Source organism: Ischnura elegans, chromosome 3 (assembly GCF_921293095.1).
Source record: "Ischnura elegans chromosome 3, ioIscEleg1.1, whole genome shotgun sequence".
NCBI classification, from domain to species: Eukaryota; Metazoa; Arthropoda; class Insecta; order Odonata; family Coenagrionidae; genus Ischnura; species Ischnura elegans.
Window position 1 is genome coordinate 101,208,682 of NC_060248.1, and position 19,654 is coordinate 101,228,335.

General features: G+C 36.8%; 2 protein-coding genes and 2 long non-coding RNA genes across 10 annotated transcripts in view; 2 read left to right on the plus strand and 2 right to left on the minus strand.

Annotated features, from left to right (window-relative positions):
- Positions 1–14: 14 nt before the first annotated feature.
- LOC124156254 lies at positions 15–4,127 on the plus strand. The gene is made up of 4 exons (XR_006864293.1): positions 15–97; positions 214–385; positions 497–593; positions 3,712–4,127. It is a non-coding gene; the product is annotated as an uncharacterized LOC124156254 (long non-coding RNA).
- Positions 4,128–6,468: 2,341 nt separating this feature from the next.
- On the minus strand, positions 6,469–7,161 carry LOC124155079. The gene is made up of 2 exons (XR_006864117.1): positions 6,889–7,161; positions 6,469–6,810 (listed from the first exon to the last, which is right to left on the minus strand). It is a non-coding gene; the product is annotated as an uncharacterized LOC124155079 (long non-coding RNA).
- Positions 7,162–8,066: 905 nt separating this feature from the next.
- LOC124156257 (protein SYS1 homolog) lies at positions 8,067–11,909 on the plus strand. Its single transcript, XM_046530680.1, has 3 exons — positions 8,067–8,578; positions 8,651–8,718; positions 11,354–11,909. The coding sequence occupies exons 1-3, from the start codon at positions 8,408–8,410 to the stop codon at positions 11,592–11,594; spliced, it is 480 nt and encodes a 159-aa protein (XP_046386636.1). The 5' UTR covers positions 8,067–8,407; the 3' UTR covers positions 11,595–11,909.
- The window catches only part of LOC124156255 (trifunctional nucleotide phosphoesterase protein YfkN), a 37,382-nt gene continuing 29,538 nt past the window's right edge, over positions 11,811–19,654 (minus strand). For 6 of the 7 annotated variants that reach the window (XM_046530674.1, XM_046530676.1, XM_046530672.1 and 3 more), the window contains 2 exons: positions 19,300–19,558; positions 11,811–13,120 (listed from right to left, as the gene is read on the minus strand). In XM_046530674.1, the coding sequence (XP_046386630.1) occupies positions 13,019–13,120; positions 19,300–19,558 (361 nt within the window). In that variant the 3' untranslated portion in view covers positions 11,811–13,018. Of the gene's footprint in view, positions 13,121–17,347; positions 17,484–19,299; positions 19,559–19,654 lie in introns of those variants that run through there. The other variant, XM_046530675.1, reaches the window with a different exon arrangement.

Here is a 19,654-nt window from a genome sequence, read left to right on the forward strand (position 1 = left end):
GAAATGAATGAGCACTTCTACAAAATATGTTGCGTCGTCTTAGAATGACAATGTAGCAGAGCTGTATTCCCTAACAGGCAAACTTCAGAAGAATTCGGTCAGTATGCACACGTACTACAATTTTATGAATTTTTCTTCTGGCTGTGAACATGATTTTTTTTATTCTTGTATTACATGTAAACTCTTCATTGATCTGGTCTTTTTTATCTCTAGACGCAATGTTTGGTAGCAGTTGGTGGGAAAAATGAACGAGCACTGCTTCAAAATATACTGCGTCGTCTCATAAGTGATGATGTGGCAGAATTGTACTCTCTAACGGGCAAACCGCTGAAGAATTCAGCAAAGAAATCTTTTTACAGCACATCTGTGTGTCCTGTTATTTTTCGTGAGTGCATTCAATAAGATATTCTAAGATTATTATAATAATTGATCATTGAAATGAACTTTTAACATATTACATCAAGTGACATTAAGTATGTTTTTTATTATTTCATAGGTGTATGCAGAAGGATCTACCCTGAGGCGTCGGATGTGTCGCTGAAGGGTTGTTTAAGTGATTGGCTGAACCAGGCTAAAGTGAGGAAAATGAGAAAGTAAGTTGTTGCTTCTCATTTCTCTGCCACATTAATTCGATCATCATCAGACATTTTCTTCATATTTTCCATTCCCTCTTATGTTAGGTATACACTAATCTATAATGTTCCATGGGGTACAATGTGACAATGTGGGGGTACAATGGACATCTTAAATATGATTGCTTATTCATTTTGGAATATCGGTTAATAATTTCTCAATGTACTATCATTTGCAAAAGTCTTGCAACAAATCGAGCGGCGCCACTTTTGCACCACAAAGATTGTGCCCGGAAAATGTATGGTTTTAGGGTGTGTGCAGCAATCCAACACTAGTCTTCATGGTTCAATGTATGGAGAACGGGTCATTGTGTGGGTGAGGTTTTTTAAAATCCTTTTCAGTCTCGAGATTTGATCGCTTCTATTTAAGTGAATTAATGTTCATGATATTCCCCCAAACACATTATAGCATTTTATGCAGGAGAAAAGATCGAGGGTAATTCCTCGGAGAGATTTTGAAAAGTTTGTAGCTTGGCTCTTTTTGAGTGATCTTAGCTCTTTTCAGAGAGCTGGAAATCACGAGTGGCTCACTGTGAACATGGTGGACTTTTGTTAACATTTATTGACTCGAGTTGATTTTTAAAATACTATATCTATGACATAAGATATGAGGAAGCTTTGATATTCCAAATGTTTCATCGTATAAATATCTGAGCAAACACAAAAAATATGAAATTAGTGAAGCTAATGGGCTTTAATCGTTGCATAAATAACAACAGAGTTCTCGACCGTGACGTGCATAAATAACAGAGTTCTCGAGAGTGACATCCGTCAACCGGTAGAGAGGTACTCCTTTCCATGTATTCAAGATATGACGACGAAAGCTTAATTCCTGCTGAAAGTCTTTTTCAATGATTTTCGGATTTCAACAGGTATTGTTTGATAATATGTTGCGCTGCTAAATAAGTGTGAATGCATATAATAATTTTAAGCTGCTATATCGTTGATGATTAAGTTATTACATTAACCTGCAATCTTTTAAATAATGCTCTGATGAATTAGGGATAATTATGATACTTACTTAGCATCATTAATTTACTTCTCTACATGTATTAAGTAGGTTATATGGTATTAGGAAATGTGTTTGTTGGCAATACGTTTTATGTTTAGGGCAGGATTGACATCGGTGGAACTGCAGCTCATTTCATAAAACCTTTCAAGTAGGACGTAAGCAAATCTTAACAGAATTTCTGTTTGAAATGAATGTATAAGCTTGTTCATTAGATTTACAAATACCGATTTAGAAACATAATAACAAATAATAATAACTTATAAGGACGATACCATGATACCGAAGCCGCAGGCGACTCGAGCAGCAACATCATAATATTCCTATACTAACCAGCGGAAACGTAAAGTATGTGAAAGCCTCCGTATTCAGGCTATAAAGACATAAACGAATGAAAGACTGAAATACTGAGAAAGTGATTATTCTGTTCAAAAATCTTTCAATTGGGAAGCATATGACAGCAGCTCATGTTACTATTAAGATAAATTATCAGAATTACCATCCTCGACAATTGAAGTCTGAATAGCGCAGTGGAAGAGTTCTCGGCTTGTAATCGGAGGAGCAGCGTTTGATTCCCTCCAATTCCCAAATTTTTTTGTCCTCCTCAAACCTGTATTTTGTTTTAAAGTTTTTTTTATTTTTTACATGTGTGTTAAGAGAATACCAAATATTGAATTTGAGCATTTTTTAATTACAATTTCTAATTTAAATGATCGTTCGACGGGAATCCTACGTTGTTAGCACGGTAGGACGAATCATTGCGTTTCCCTTGAGGGAACTCCAATCAGAATCAGTGGTGAATATGATTCCCAGTGTTATAAAGTTTCCTTTACAGGTCCGTAACTGCTCATCATTATTAACGTTTGGGATGAGAACTATCGTAGTAATCTATGGTTCCATATACGTAATTTCTTCAATATTTTCACTTCTCTAATCCAGTCAAATACGAGTATAAAAATAATCTCAAACTTTCCTACGTCTCCCTCCCGTGTCACGATGACCTGTTCGTGAGTCCTTTCCGAGCTACCATTAAGGTTTATACCCAGATAGTGGTCATTCAAATTTAATGGTGGCCAGAAATCGACAATTAATAATTTAATTCGACAGGAAATAATCTCAAAAACTAATGTCACAACTTGGTTTGCCCCCCTCCCTCAAGACCATGGCTTGACCCCCACCCCCCCTCAGTTATGATCCTGAGTATGCCCTTGGCGAAGTGGGCTAGTCTCATATCCCTCGCTTCATGTTACATATGACAATGCTCTCGAAGCGAAGAATTATTCTGGATTCCGTACGATGTCATCATGAATAACCGCTAGCATTCACACGCGCGATTAACACGATGCATCACTATACCGGTTGTATTTGATTCATTGTTTGGAGAATAAACAAGTTGGGAGTTGCGGTCATGTAGGTACTAACTGCAGGAAGAGTTCGTGTCTTTAGACGTTCGGCATGACGTAATTAATAGTTGAAGGTGGAGAAAATTTCGGATCAGTGCGAAGCCACCATGAATATAGTTCAGTTGCTGGATAGCCCTGTGATGACAGTGTTGAATTTCATTTCTGAGAGGTGTGCCTTTTCCATTTCGTCAAGTAATATTTCTCGATATCCGATAACATGAAGGAAGTGATTTATGCATCTAAATCATATAAATTGTTCTGTGTGCATAGTGAAGAATTGTATTTGTGTATGTCATGTACATAATAATAATCTGAAATTGAAAATCCCTAGACCAGCGCATGTCATAGTGCTAAGTGTGTTCCATTGTGTATGTGCGGAAGAATCTTGTGCTGATTGGGTTGCATTGTGTAGCTTATTGTGTTACCATGGAATATACGGAAGATGAGTGACATATCAAATGACACTCGGATCTTAGGATTTGGCTTCAATCTTGTGGAAAGAGTCATAAGGCTCTAAATCCAATAAGATAACCATGTAACGAATGGAGCGAAAGTGGTGCCACTCGATTTGTTGCAAGACTTTTGCAAATGATAGTACCTCCCTGCTTTTGTCAAATGACACATTATACCTCATTTCACGTGGAGTAATTACTATTTTCTCTTCAAGGATTGGCAGGATGAACAAACACGCCGAGGTTCAGGCTGATGAAGATATTTAATAAATCTCTAAATATGTAATTATATGTGTAAATAAACAGGAATTCAAGAAAATGATTTTTTAATTTTACATCCTCAAAGCCAATTTGCATCCTTGTTTTTTTTTTTTAATTTTATCAAAACATTAACAAGTTTGATGTGACAATATGCTGCAAGTTTGATACGACAAGTTTGAGGCAACAAGTTTGCTGCAAGTTTCATGGGACAAGTTTGCGGTAAGTTTGATGCGACAAGTTTGCCGCAAGTTTGATCCTGCAAGTTTGATGCGACAAGGTTGATGTGACAAGTTTGCTGCAAGTTTGATGCGACAAGTTTGCTGCAAGTTTGATGCGACAAGTTTGCTCCGACAGGTTTGCTGCAAGTTTGTTGCGACAAGTTTGCTGCAAGTTTGAAAAAGCGTAACTAGGAGGTTTGATTCAAGCTTGCCGCAAGTTTGCAGGCTTGTCATGACAAGCTTGCTGCAACCTTGCAACTTTGTCGTGACAAGCTTGCAGCAAGCTTGCTGCAAGTTTAGCATGCTATCTGGGATATTTCTTATAGTAATTGTAGCAGGTAATTTTTAATCCCAAGTATTAGAAGACCATTTGGCTGTCAGACGCTGGTGCCCCTCCCAAAAAAATCCTAGATCCGCCCTTGCTCCACGCCATACCATTTGATTTAGACTGCTTGTAAAATAACTGTCTAAACATTTCTGAACTAAGTTTGTATCTATTAAGCAGTAAATTTTTCACAAAATCATAACTATCAGCTTTTTCGTAGGAATTTATATCATTAACCACGCTTTGTAGTAAACCTGTCAAGTAATATACTAATTGGTGTTCCTAGCTACCTGCCCTATCTGCCTGCCCTTCAGGTATGAACTACTGCTTTCCCCGTGAGGATTAAATTTATCCATCTAACGAGTTAAATCGATTTTTGACAATATCCTCTGAGCAGTCTCTATTTCCAAGCCATCACACTCACTGTTTAAGTTGGTTTGGGAAAATTTTACTTCCTCAACTTCTAACTGAAATCTCCTGTCTTTCAGCATCTTCTACCTCAAATATTTTCTCTTCCACCTCTAATTTCAAACTTCTCTCTTCTGTCTCCTGTTCCACTCTTTTCTCTTCTGTCAAACACTTCAGCATCTCTTGAACAAATTCCTCATTTTCTTACTTTTTATAATATACTTCACACATTTACAAATTTACTTTTTACTATCGCTTGTTTACACTCTATGACTCTACCTTACCTCCCCAAGTCAGCACCCACTTCATTTCCGATTTTGCATGCAATATCTTTCACCTTTCCCCGGCTGTGAAAGTACCAGGAACATTCGCAGGGCAGGCTGCTGTGAACGCACCTTTAAATCTATCCTGCCATGCGCATAGTGCTTATGCCACATGTGACTGGTAGGTTTCCGGAAGGTGGGCCGCAGCAAAAGGGTTAAGGGCTCTGGTCAAATACAACATCGTTAATTTTTTCCACAAATCTATCACCTAAACAGCCCACTAATAAATGTGAAAGTCAGAAATAGCACCCAGTATGCTCTACCATACATTAAAGAAAGGTACTCACCTATTCCACAGGAAAACACCACAGCAATAAAGCAATCAACTGTAGCCGATCCACTTCTTCTACAACTTGACTTTCAGCCGTCGACAGAAATAAACTATGACATCTTAGCTCTCAGCTCCAACTTCGAAGTTGATGATCATCACTCAATGTTGCACTTTTCTGCAATATTTTAAATACTGTCTTGAAGTAAATACTGCCTCTAGTCCGCTTCCTCGAACTGGCAACAGTAGATACACTTTGCAATCCACATTGGTAATCCACTTGGTTAACAAAAATAGGTAAGCCTTTACCAGACATTTCAGTGTTTTCTGACGGTACAATGATTCCCCGAAGCAACAAAGCCTCCTTCCTGGGGGTTACCCTCAATAGTAGTCTACGCTGGCATAGGCGGATCCAGGGGGGGGGGGCACGGGGGCACGTGCCCCCCCCAGACCCTCAAAAATATGCAAGATTTTTAATACGGTCCCATTATCATTGCGTTCGTTTTGTATTACGAGGTATCCTTGTGCCCCACCCAGAACAAAATCCTGGATACGGCCTTGCTTGTGCCCCTCCCAGAAAAAAATCCTGGATCCGCCCCTGTACGCTGGGATAGCCATGTTTCCAGTCTACGTAAATAACACTGCGCAGTGTGCTTCTGTTTGCTTGATTATGTCAACAGTTAACAATGAAGTGCTAATCTCAATCTATTATGGTGAGTTCTATTCCCATGTTATTTATAGCATCCTTTTTGGGGCCCTTCTCCCTGTGCTCATGTTGTTTTTAAAATACAAAAGAAGATAGTGAGACTGATGTACAGTGCACCCCTTAGAGCTCCATGTCACCCTCTTTTCAAGAAACTCTCCATTCTCCCAATTCTGTGTTTTTACATGCTGAGTGCAGCATCTGTGCTAAATGCAATTTTGGTTTGTATGCTACCAGCGATAGGCTCATTCACTTCCAATATACCAGGAACTCTGGCAATCTGCATTTAAAGTTCATAAGAACCAGTAAAACCAGCCTTTCTCCCCATAACATGGGACTACTACTATACAACAAGTTTCAAAAAAAATTAAGAGTTTGGAAAAAATGTCTAGTTTTAAATTTAAGGTGAACAAGTTCTTTTTGATACATTTATTTTATTCTATTGGCGAATATTTAACTATGTAAATATGTTCTGTATGGGTAATTTTTATTTTTTAGTTTATTTTTTTGTAACTAAACATTGATGTGCTGTATATATCATGGCACATGTATGTACCAAGATCTCCAGGCAAATAAATATTATTAATTATTATTATTATTACAATTAGTCCATTCCCAAAAGGATGTCACTCCCTGATTCCAATTCATGATTATCAATTGATAATCCAGCCTCAATCAATTATCAATTGATTGATTAATCCAGCCTCTGCGTCTTTTCACATTCATGGGCTATTTCTTTGAAACCCATGATGAATACGCTATCCTCATTGCTAGGAAAGTGGGCTCATATCTTGTACATCTGGAATGTCTAAAGTTTGTTTATTTCAAAAATTTTTCCTTTTCTTTTTCTTTGAGATACAGAATTATATTTTGCCTCCCTACTTACAATTAGTTTAACTTCCCCTTCACTTTCTCTCCTCTACAATCCCCCCCTCTTATTTCATCAACGACATTAGATATCATTATTAATATTCATTAACCTTTTCACCGCTCCTTACACTCCAGAAACCTACACGTCACATGTGGCAAAAGTGCTGAACACACGGCGTAGAAGAAGGTAAAGTACGTTCGCAGCAGCCTGCCATACGAACGTATCATTAGTAGCAGAAGTGTTGAACATCAACAGTATTTAAATATCAAATTTTTCAGGCACAAGCTTCAATATTACACCAGCAGCAAGCATCAATATTGTGTGAATACAATACACCGTACCTAATAATACACCCTACCATAAACACCCACATGCATGAAATTGCAGTGCAGAAAGACCCTCCATGCTTAAAATACTTGAGTACAGAGCATAAAATGTATTATGTACCTGGTGCAATAAGTTCGTAAGCTCTAATTCGATATTTACTTACAAATATATTGTCACATAGAAAGATATCTATTGTAATTTTTGTACTTTGCAGGCTTTCAATTGCTAAGTAATTTACACATTCCTCACAAAATACAGATGGCTATGGTATCACTTACAGAGATATAAAAGGCAATTGAATCTATGTTAAAAAGGTAAGAATTTCGTCCAGACTGCATGCAAATTTACATAAATGCTACACCGTCTAGAATACTCACCATATTTCGCTTTAGCGGTCATCAATATTTCACCGATCTAGGGCATCTTCCAAGTATGTTACAAATTCAATAGGTGAAGTAATAAAATTCCTGCTGAGTAGGTACTACAAACTTTTACAAATATAATAAACGATAAACATTGTAGTAACAATATTAGAACTTCGATAGAGCTATTAACGCCTATTAAGCTGATTCTAGTTCCCACTAATATCCGGCCATGTGATGACCGAAAAATAACACTTTCAAGTCGATTTCCTAATACTAAACTGCTTACAAACGTTTTTTCTTTGGCCTAGGGCCTTGACGATCAAAGTGAGTGAGATACTTCCGCAAACATTAAACCGACACTACACGTAACGCATTTCAAACTCCTAGGTCAATTATGCTGTCTCGAACTTCATCGGTGCCGCCCCCAGTCAAATTTCTCTCGAAGTTTGCATATTTCGACTGCTTCGATATCAATGAATCGAGAGGTTCTTAGTCGATTCTGAACACAATAGATATCGATTGTCAGTGTGGCGAATTTTTTCACCGTCATAACAAATTGTAGATGTGGGATGAGGGAGGAAAAGGTTAGTGTAAAATGAAATTGAAAAAGACATTTTGCAGTCATATCAAGTGAGATATTGTTAGTGAAGAGAAAGGCGTACTTCGGAGCTGCTTAGCAATCCGGTTGCTGAAGTGTGTGTTTTACGTATCAACATGCTGACACTTAGAATCTGAGTCTTCCATGGAATTTCTTAGAAGCTGTTGTCATATATCGTCATTAGCAATGTTCTTCGAATATATCGGAAGGAAGTAGTGTCCTGTGTCCACCCATTTCTCTGATTATGAAAAAAATGTCGGGTCAATTTCGGAACTCAACGTGGGATCCAATACTCATCGTTTCTCAGATTATAGCCATACAATGCTCGTTGTATGTAGCCCTTGGTGTTTGGACTATAATCATGGACGGTCTTGTTGGATCATCGAGGTCCTTGGATCACTTATTTAACTATCAGGTTCGTATGAGTTCAGTCAGTGTTTCGTTAGATCTCACAGTATCTGGAACTAATCTTCAGCCTCTGTTACAGGAAATACACGTCCGTGACTTCGGAGGGAAGCTTGTGATTGCTGCTTTTATTCTAAATTCCTTAATGGGGTGAGTATTCATGCTTTAAATCTTATGATTTTTAATGTGCTATGTTACTGTTGGAAATAAAGTTCAGTAGCCTGGCTCTACCCATAACATTTGTATTGTATTATGAAATTCACAGCCTTATTTGAAGTTAACTTACTGTTATGTAATGGTTTGTTTACGGACTTTAGTATTCTATAGACACATAAAATGCAATGGTATGTTGTACTGATTCATAAATGTTCCATACGTACATACTATTCTAATCATTTATGAAAAGACAATGCACTCCATTAATGTTGTTAATAGTTTAAGATACTTTTATTCCCAATATTGTCATCAACTTTTTTTCAAATTAATGATGCATACATGTCATTGGTAATATGAAACGATTCCAAATCATGATCTAAGAGTGATGGCATTTATTGTTTGCAAATTACAATTAGCTTCATGCGTTTGGAGGATAATTTAAAGTATCACCCCATTTGGAATTGTTAATGGGAATATGTACAAAATGATGAAATTAAGTTGCATCATATGATTTGAACAAAATACTAAGATAATTTTAGACATCAGCTGACCTATAAAAACAAGCTTTTAATCTGGAATTAAGCTAAATATACGTAATTTTGTGGTGGGAAATATTTATTTTGAGTTTTCCCTGCTATTGTGTCCTCTCTCTTCAATCTTTCATTGTTTCAATGGTTAAAGTAATTTTGGCATTTCTTTCACATTGCTTGTGATCTTGGGTGGAGTCACAGCTCCCTGTAACACTCTCTTTTGTTTCATCATTATTATTTGGTTGTTTGTCAAGTAAGGGCAAGGGTACAAGATTAATCGGTGCTTATCTGCTATTTTATTTTAAGCCCAGTCACTATACTCTTCAGTCACTATACTATACTTCTTTTGTAAAGTGAATACAGTGACTTCTCATAAAAAAATCAAGTAAATAGTGTGTGTCACACTTCTATGGCATATTTGCCAAACTTCCAGGCCCTGTTGTATAAACCCATTTCTAAATTTTACTATAAGTGATAAATACTAAATTAGTAGGTAATCATGTATCATTCATTTTAAGTAATTTCATACCTTTCAATGATTAGATTTTCAAAATTTTCAATGAATTGTGTGACTCTGGTTGCTCTCTTATCCCCTGTGGTCCAAGTCTGAGAATTAGGTACCTGCGGCTTTAGTGATTTTTCCCAAACATATTTCTGTTACTGTTTGTAGACCTTGGCCCACTATCCTCAAGTGGATGGATGTTGCTACCACCTGTGGCCTATAAATGAAGTACCATATTTACTTGTAGAAGCCACACACCTTTTTTCCGGAAATGCCTGTGAAAAAAAAGGGGTGCGCTTCTTACACGAACCCTCAAAATTATATTAGACCACTAAAAGCGTTAAGATGTATTTATCCTCACAAGCCGGCCCAAGAATGAGGGTGCGTGGGATACAGGAGGGCACGGCTTACAGGAGTAAATATGGTATGTACTTCTTCAATGACCTTCAAGCAATCATCTTAGGCTCATTTGCGGTGAAACTAAAAACTCCACTTCCTGGACAAATGCTATTTTCAAAGAACTGACGGAATATTCGTTGTGATGTATTTGTTAAGGCTCTCAGATCGACCTGATTGTGGTACGTAGATAAATTGCAGTTGTGACTGTTGGGGATAGCTGAATTAAATTGCTTCAATAAATATGATGCCCTCTTCAATGATGAATTATGTATGTTATTAATTGGTACTTATTGAAAAGATCATGTACAATATTCAACACGATGTGGTAGAAGTTCTAAATACATATTAGTTTAATGAGACATTTCAATATTTCCATTGGATTTATTTTAACACAGCGTGTTTTGTTGTTACAAACAACATCATCAAGTGAATGGTATGCCTTTGAGTTCTTCCTTTCATATGTCTTATTGTTAGTGCTTGAGGGGAGGGGACAAGAGTGTTGAAGGGGAGGAGAGGATGGGGTTTGGGTATCGAACAGTGGGGATATTGAAGGTTGTGGGAGAAAGGGTCGTTTTTTAGGGTCTCAGAAGAGGAGCCGGTGGGTGGGGAAAGATTCCAGGGTGGGTGAAGGTACCGTACACGCATTCACTCTCTTCTGTAGTCCTTATCCAGATGATCCTCTTCTCGTGGGTGGTTGACCCCATGCCCTTCTACTGCTCTCCTGTTGGGTATAAGGGGGGGGGGGGGAAGCACTTGGGCAAGATTTTGTGTCAAGGGTTGGTAGAACATTTAAAAAATCTTTAGATTCTAATGACTTTTAGGGGTCAAAAGGTAAGGTTTAACGCTAGGGTCCAACCTCACATTTGATGGAGATAAGGGTCTGGGAGATAAAGGTTTTAACTTTTTCAAGAGCTGTAAGTGTATGGAGAATGGTTTTTCAAGGTTTCATGGAAAAATTTGCTATTTTGTGCGTCTTGATCCTAGGAATTGTATGGTCAGTAATGGCGAGGGAAAATGAAATAGATTTTCATTCATCAGGGGAGTGTTCTGATTTTGTACATATTTCCATGATTTCCAGGACATCTAATTTTTTCCCTTTTGTTTCTAAGTGGAGGATTTCTAAATCAAATATTTTGTTAGATTTTATTCTCATAATATCTTTTGTTAGGTCTAACCTATTTATTATTCTCTATTTCAGAGCTGTAGGTCTATGGTTCATTGTGCAGCGAACAAAGCTGTGCCTTGATTTTGCAGCAACTGCACATCTTATTCATCTTGTGGTTTGCTGGGGTTATAATGGTCATTTTCCCAGTTCCCTCTCCTGGTGGGTCCTCAATGTGGCTTGCCTTACTATCATGTGTGTTTGCGGAGAGTTTCTGTGCATGCAAACTGAGCTGAAGGCCATACCTCTGAGGCTTGGGCCCAAAGTTGACTTGTGAATTTTCTCTCAGGAGTGCCATTCTTCTGCAAGAAACCTTGTGAATATGCATTCCAGATTCAAGCAATTATTTATGGATGTAAAGTGATGTAAAAAGTGACATATGTGCTGCGTTTTTAAAGTGTACAGTGATCAACTTGCTAGTGTTATTATTTATCTGCATAATTCATTTCATTATGCACAGTGAAAGGAATTCCATGAATGAAAATCAGAGATATATCTTTTGTTTGCTGTATTTCATGTGCATAAATTACAATTTAATATATCTACAAAAATTTGCTTTGAATAGTAATAAATTATTGAGCCTGTTAAGATATTTGGGAAGCAGTGAGTTTATTTTTAACAAATGACAACCTTAAGTAACATAGGTGTCATGCCTAAATTCAGATAAACACCCAAGGTTTTAAATAAGATATGCCACATAAATATTGCATTACAGTAAAATTACAAAAATAATTTTTTATATCCATGTGCATGGAAGCCACATCTATGAATAGCTTTTAAAAGGCAATATTTTTCCATCAATAGGCAGCAGAATTTTCGTTAGATATTTGAGAGAATTTTAAAATATTTCGCTGCTATTCTTCTAAAGCAACATCGCTTTCAATCTGAATGTATTTAAATTCCTGATGAGGTTATCTTCCAAATAATTTCCCTTGAAATCCATTTAAATTATTTAAAATACAGCAATACAATTGCTATTGAGAACACATGACAATAAAAATAAACATTAATCCTAAAGACATCAGACCCCTTTAAATAGGAATGCTTGCACGGAAACTTTCCATGATTCATGCAACAAGTAATAACATTAGAATAAATAGTGTCATAAAAAGAAATAAACTTATCAACACTAACACACAATCAACTTGCAAATACTGGTGGTGTATAAAAAATACTGAGATATTCCGTAATCATTCAACAAAAATTCACTATGGTTACATTAACCTGTGTGGTCAGCCATTAATATATTAAACTCCAGGGGTGACACACTAAACAAGACTAGTTCTGGTACATATATTTATCCTTCCATTGTGCAGAACTGTGTTATATTTATGAACAACCAAACAATATTATTTATGAGACTTAACAAAACAAGAAAACTGCATTGTTTATGGAGGGAATCAAGAGTGTGAACAATCATTCTGGCCTCATTCAACTCCGAAGTAACTATAATTGCTTGAGTGATGTGGCAAGATAAATATTGGTGCAAGTGTTTCAAATACCTATCTAGAAACATTCTTAGCAAAAAATCAACAAAAGCCCTTTGAAATCTTGAAAGTTCTCGTTACTTTATATTCTCTCAATTACTCTATGATGAGCCTATTTCAATTCCTGAAACTTGAACCAGCTCCTAAAAAAACATCAAAATGGGCAAAGTAACACTGGTGTTTTCATTTGATAGCTAGAGCATCTCCTGCAAACCTAGCTGTGATCTTGACTCTCTTGAGGTGATGACTCATCCACTTCTTGGATGACAGAATCTGCTTCCAATCTTTGCCTTTCCATCATTAGTTCTTGTCTCCTCTACAAGAAAAAGATGCAAATAATTAATAGCTGTAGAATGTCAAGATGAGGTAATCAATTGTGTTAGTTAGAGCCTTCCTTCAAGCTCTGCTCATAATTTCAATTATAAGACTGACAATTCGCCAGGCAATTTGTTGACACCTAAGCATGCAATGTGTATTTATAAAATTGTTCACAGATTTAAGTTATTTCCTTCATAATAACATTCTGAGGAATCCTCTAAAAGTTTGATATGATGAAATTTTATGTTGAAATATGCTGAATTTTCTCCAAAGGCAGATATGATGATCATAAAAATTTAAACTATTTCTCCACAAACAAGATTTCTTCAGCATCCTAAGATGAATAATTGTTAAAAATCTTTATCTAACCCAGTTGTGGCTTTCTGTAACTCAATAGCATGCCTTGCCAATGTAGCACCCAAATAGCTGACTGCATGGGGTGTAAACTATTCAATTTCTCTCTGCCCTTCGGATCTAGTCTCATTAGTACCACTTGGGCATGGGTGTCCCCAAAACCAAGTACTAAACCATGCCACCCCACTACAACATAAAATGTCCATGCTCCCTCCACATTCATTATGTTTTCGATTATTCGGATCTTGCCTTATACACAAGGATGGATGATCAAAAGTTGACTCTACCTTGTGACGCATCATTTGCCACACCAAGGTGTTGGACCAGTGGGTCACGTTCGACTTTCTGCCAGACTACCTGCTTATACTTTTTTGCATGTCTTATTATGTATGATAAACACACCACAGGCAGAAGCGAGTAGGGGGTCCGGACCCCCTCCCCCCCCCAAATATAAAAGCACACCAACTCTGCATTACTAAAGAAAACCAAATACACATTGAAAACTCATGAATTTAGAAAAGATTAAAGTTTTTCAGATAAAGAAAAGTGTTAAAATTAGTTAAAAACCCTCTACTTAGTTCCCTGTTCTTTGAAAATTTCCCCCCTGGCTTTGGACTTGCCCCGAACATAATTCCTGGCTACGCCACTGACCAGAGGGAAATGAGATAAGATATGAGACACAACACGACATTGCTTTGACATATATCATTTTCTCCCCTTTTAGCCTAAAGAATTGCATTTGAACCACTTACAAGAATACTGGGCGAGAACATTACAACTTATAAGGACTGAACTCACACTCTTCATTTAAAAAGTTTAAACCAACAATCTTAACCAAGGGATTGCGGTTATTTCCTGAGACACTGCTACCAAATCGTGTGATGTTGCAAATATTTCCTTAAAATCTTGTTCTCATTGCAATAAATAATGGTTAACCAAGACAACGTCCTCCATGGAGCTAATGATTATAACTGAGAGACAGAAAATGCCAATCCTCATGTTTCATCACCTCTCATATTGCACATTGCATCACTATCATCACATTGCGTAAGTGTGAATACAAATTTCACAGCAACGAGTGTTGTATCACAGAACCATTAAGATGTAGAATTGATGTCGCCCATCATATCCCTCCAGAGTGCACCACACTTTAGCGTACAGTTATCAGATGACAGTATCCAATACACACGTCGACATCTAGAGCGTAAATGACAGTTGGCCTAAAACTTTGCCCAAATACCACTACTGGCAAATGCTACGGATTGCACAATAGAACACAACTGATAATCAGAATTGAATAACTAAGACAACAAACATACCTTCTCAAATCATGCACAACAATACCCGAAATATTTATCGTAAGTCTTTTCTTCATGGTGAGATTTACCAATTGACAGACATCGAGGCTTACAACATTAACTAAATAAAATCTCCTATATAAACAATGTGATTCATGGATTCTTTTTGCATCATAGTTTCAAATATTAAACAGTTACCCTTACTACTTCATTGCCGTTTCATTTTGTATTTAAAGTACAGTTTTAAATTTTTTGTAATCTGTAATTTTTTAATTTGCCTGGATGGCTGTTCAAACAAGCCAGTAGAGAATCCACCAGGTCAAAAAGACCACTGAGAAAATACTTTTTGGGTTCAATACTAACAAATAGGTATGTGCGAGTACTCGAAAATTTAAGTCGAGTGGAGTAGTTGGCACTCGGCTCGAGTGCTTTGAGTAGTATTGCGAATGCCGAGTCGAGTCAAGTAGTTTCGGTCACCAAACTGCCGAGGCCAGTATTTTCAGATATCTGCTGACAGGTGCACTATCAGAAAATTCATATAATAACACCGTTTTTATGGTTGATAAGTTGTTCTAATGTCATAGCCTATGAGATTCAGCTTGTATACATATCACTCAACCACCATAATAGTCAACGTGGGCGGGGACTTTATTTGTCAGAAGCGGTGGCCGACCGTCTTCCGACCTGGCGGTGTAATTGGAGTGGACCGCTGTGCCGCTCATACTTTCTCATCCGATACTTTTGTTTCCCATCATTCTTCATATGCTTTGCTAATTCTGACACGATTTACATCAACGTTCCTCATTATCTTTTCCTTTTTACATCAAGCTAAGCATTCAGAATAGAAAATTGAGGATAGGAAAAATAAGAATAAGTTGGACCATGTATTGCTGAATTGCCTGGTTCACAATTGCCATGCTCGACTCGACATCAAAAAGTACTACTCGCACATCCCTACTAACAAATAAAAATGTGACAAATCATGCCAAATATGATAACAATACACTATGCATGAATTGTTCTGAACTGCAAAAATATAGCAAAGCCTATAATTAACAGTTAATTGCATACAAGCAGTCACTCTGTCACAACAAGTAATAATGGAAGACAGTGAATATTAATTAATTACATGTGTATAGATACGAGGTCTGACTCCATTAAAGGATAAGAAAATTATGCAGCATATTAGGTACATAATACATTAGAACCCCATTTTTACATTTTAAAATTATATGATTCCCCATTTTTGTACATTTCCTTTGAGTCTTGACAATTATGATAACTTTTTCCAGATTTAATGTTTCCTTTTTCAATATTTTAAGGTTTAAAGAAAAATGCAAAATGGGGTTTTGTACCTCATCCAGTGGGAATATTAAATTGTGAGTATGAACAATAATTTACAAATAACCAGCTTGAAGTAGAGCAACAAAATACATAGTTAGTCATATAAGAACATGTGACATAGACATTAAGATAGTCTTCGAAATAAAATGAAACTGGCATTTATAAAAAAATAAAAGGACTGAAAGGTAAAAATTCATCGAGTAAATGAGGGTGGTTGAACTCCACTTACGAGGGAATACGAATTAGGAATTGACTTTAATGCCACAGAGGAGTTAGCACACATTTTTTTCATTTCTAAATGAACAATATATGACCAAATCACAAGTTACATCCACTCTAATGGCTTCAATTCTACTTCTACATGATGGAATTCAAATTCTGACAATGTAGCCACATAGAATACACCAGTTCAAAAAGGCCACCAGAAGCCATATCCCGCCTAGTTTGATATTTAGGCTTGATGAACTGAAAGTTTGATAAGCAACAAGAAAGGAAATTCTTTTAACTATCACGCATCGAGGGTATGCATATGGAAGTTTACATTTGATTTCAGAAAATATGTGAGTAGTCTGAAAATTTCTCACGCTGGTTGTTAAACTAAATACGTAGTGCTTGCACATACTGTTTATTTTTATACATTATCCACCCCCACACTTACAACTTTTACTGCATAGTATTATAATTCTGCTCCTAGTATTGTTACTCCTTCCTGACACTGTTGGAAAAGTGCCACATGTATATCTTTTGACCCAGAGCTCATTTAGCAAATTATAGAATCAAGTAAAACTCATCATACTACATACATGTATCCTACCGAAGGAGAAGTTACCTTATTGTTTTACTAGCAAGTAGGACTATAAAAAGTGAAATCGCAACTTATTGCATGGACTTCGTAGAAAGAAAGAAATATCATTTGTCTTTCTCACATGAAAGGCAATAACACCAATACATAAAATTGCATGGGTTATGGCTTCCAGAATACTTCATGAGCTGCCATTCTGCCAAATTATTTTCTCCTAATTTCTCATCAAATTGAAAGGCAGCATGAAAAAGATAGAGGATTTTGGATAGTCTAAGAGAGAAAACTGAGGTTAAGGAAGAGGAATTAGTCTTTTCCAATGAGTCACATTGTTATTCGGCATGAAAAATGAGGAAAGGGGGAAATTAAACTCATTAAGGTTGAGGACTCATCATTAATGCCAGTAATAAAGTACCAATAACTTGCCTGCCAATCATGTCTTTTGCCCTGGCCTTGAGAGCAGAAGCACATTATGTTGGCTTAAAACAGATTACAAACACTTCATTTATCTCTTCGACATCCATCAACCAAGCCATGTTTCATTACAAGGCTTATGCAGCATGATTCTAGAGGGGGAGACCAAAGGCATTTTATAACTATGATACACAACTGCCAACCAGTCAGATACTTGGAATGTTCATTCAAATGAATATGCTACGTCATGATTCTCATTGATTTCAGAGTTTAAATGAAAGAAACAATTACAACATTATTTCTATCATTTAAAATGGATACATTTTGAAAATCTATCAACCAATCAATGCTGAGTTTTGAGGGCATTTATGCATGAGTAATAAATGGAAATACAGTAAACTCTCATTATTACAAAGTTCATGGGACCAAAAATCCAGAGGTTCATAATAAAGAACTTCATAAGAGCATTTCTCTAAGGACTCATCGCAAAAAGCATACCTTGCTAAAATTCAGTGTCTTTTCAATCTCCTGAACTTTAAGTTGCGCAGCGGAATAGCTTCAGAGTTATGTGCATAATGTACTTGATTAAATTATGAAAAAATATCGTAAATCTCGATATACGAAAAAGATGCATTCTGAGACCTAGTTCGTAATTTGATGAACCTAGGCATCAAAAAGGGTAGTTATCCTGCAAAATGCAACACTGCATTACAATGTTGTGTTAACTCACAACAGTAATGAATTGATCTAGCTGTGCATGTAAAGCAGCAATAATTCAAAGCCTGTAGGAGGGAAGAATGGGTGGAATGCTGAACAGTTCCTAACATTCACAACAGATTGATACTTAGTTCAGGCTGAGCCAAAGTGCGAGTTCCTCTACGCCACACCGTGTCGCACTGGCAAATCCATAGACACCATATTTGAAATTTTGGGCACGCTTGAATTTTTCCAACCTTCGTACCTCTGAAAGTCGGATGTTCATCAGAAGAGGTCTTACCATTCGCAATGCATTCAGAGGCCAAATTACGATCGTGAGTGGGTTACCATGATTCCATAGGAATGAAGCTTATTATATGATGTTGCATGGATATTGGAGTTACCTCCCACTAAAGAAAGACCCATAATTGATGCTCTAGGGTATAGTGCATGAGGAAAACTTAAACATAGCGCAATTATTATGACATAGAATTGTGAACATCCACATAAAGGCCATTGCTTACTGGTGGAACTGTGTAATAAAGTTCATTTTATAACTGCTGGGATCAGGACTGAGGTTCGTAATATCGGGTATCGAAAATTTTGTAATAAAATTTCTTTTAATATAGATTGGATTAGCCTTTTCAACGGGACCAACAATTTACTTCATAGAAACGAGAACTTCGTAATGACGTTGCTCATATTAACAAGAGTCTACTCTTTGTAGTATGTGGAGCTCGGTAATCAATTTTCAAATCTTCTTTCTGTATTTCTTAGCCATCTACATGAGAAAGGGTATTATTCCTTAATAATAAGTAAAATTCATCAATAATGCAATGACCAAAAGTAGCAAAATGAGGTACTTCATTTTTGTAATTCATTTTGCTAATTTATAGTGATCCCATTATGCCCAAAATTTTTTATCATAAAAAGATGACTCCAAAACTTATGTCTACAATGTAGAACACCTCTGCATACCACATCCTGGAATTCCTAACTTAGTTCAACTATTCCTTCATTCTTTCCCCTAAGTTTTGTTGAGCACTAGATGTGCACATAACTAAAAAAACAATGATCCCATGGGATTAATCATTCATAGGGAACATTTTAACAGGCAGTGAAAATCAATGACTCTAACTCCAGCATTTTCTATACAATGTACAGATTTTTAAAAGCAATTACAGAAATTAGAATATTTAAGGAAAAGCTTATTTCATTGATTACCATTTAATCATATCATCGCTAGAATAAAAAGAAATAAGTGATGATTACCTCAGGTGTTAGAAGAACTATTCTACCCTCAACTCGGGGACATAAGTCACAAGACTCTTGCTCTAGGTCATCAAGGCTAGCCCTCCGTGTCAATCTGGGTCGTGCTGGGTGGGTTGGATGAGGTGAATGATGATGAGTTCCCATCTGGTGATGATGAGACCCCAAGTCATCAGGCTCACTCTCAGGGCCTAGAGACATGGCTCGAATGGGCGATGGCCCATCCAATTCACTGCCTTCCAACATCTTCACTAAGCTGTGCCTGTTGGGAATGCGTTCATATAATTAGCAATAGGCATACACTATCATTCACAGAGGGAAATATACCGTATATGTCTGAATATAGTCCCTCCTTTTT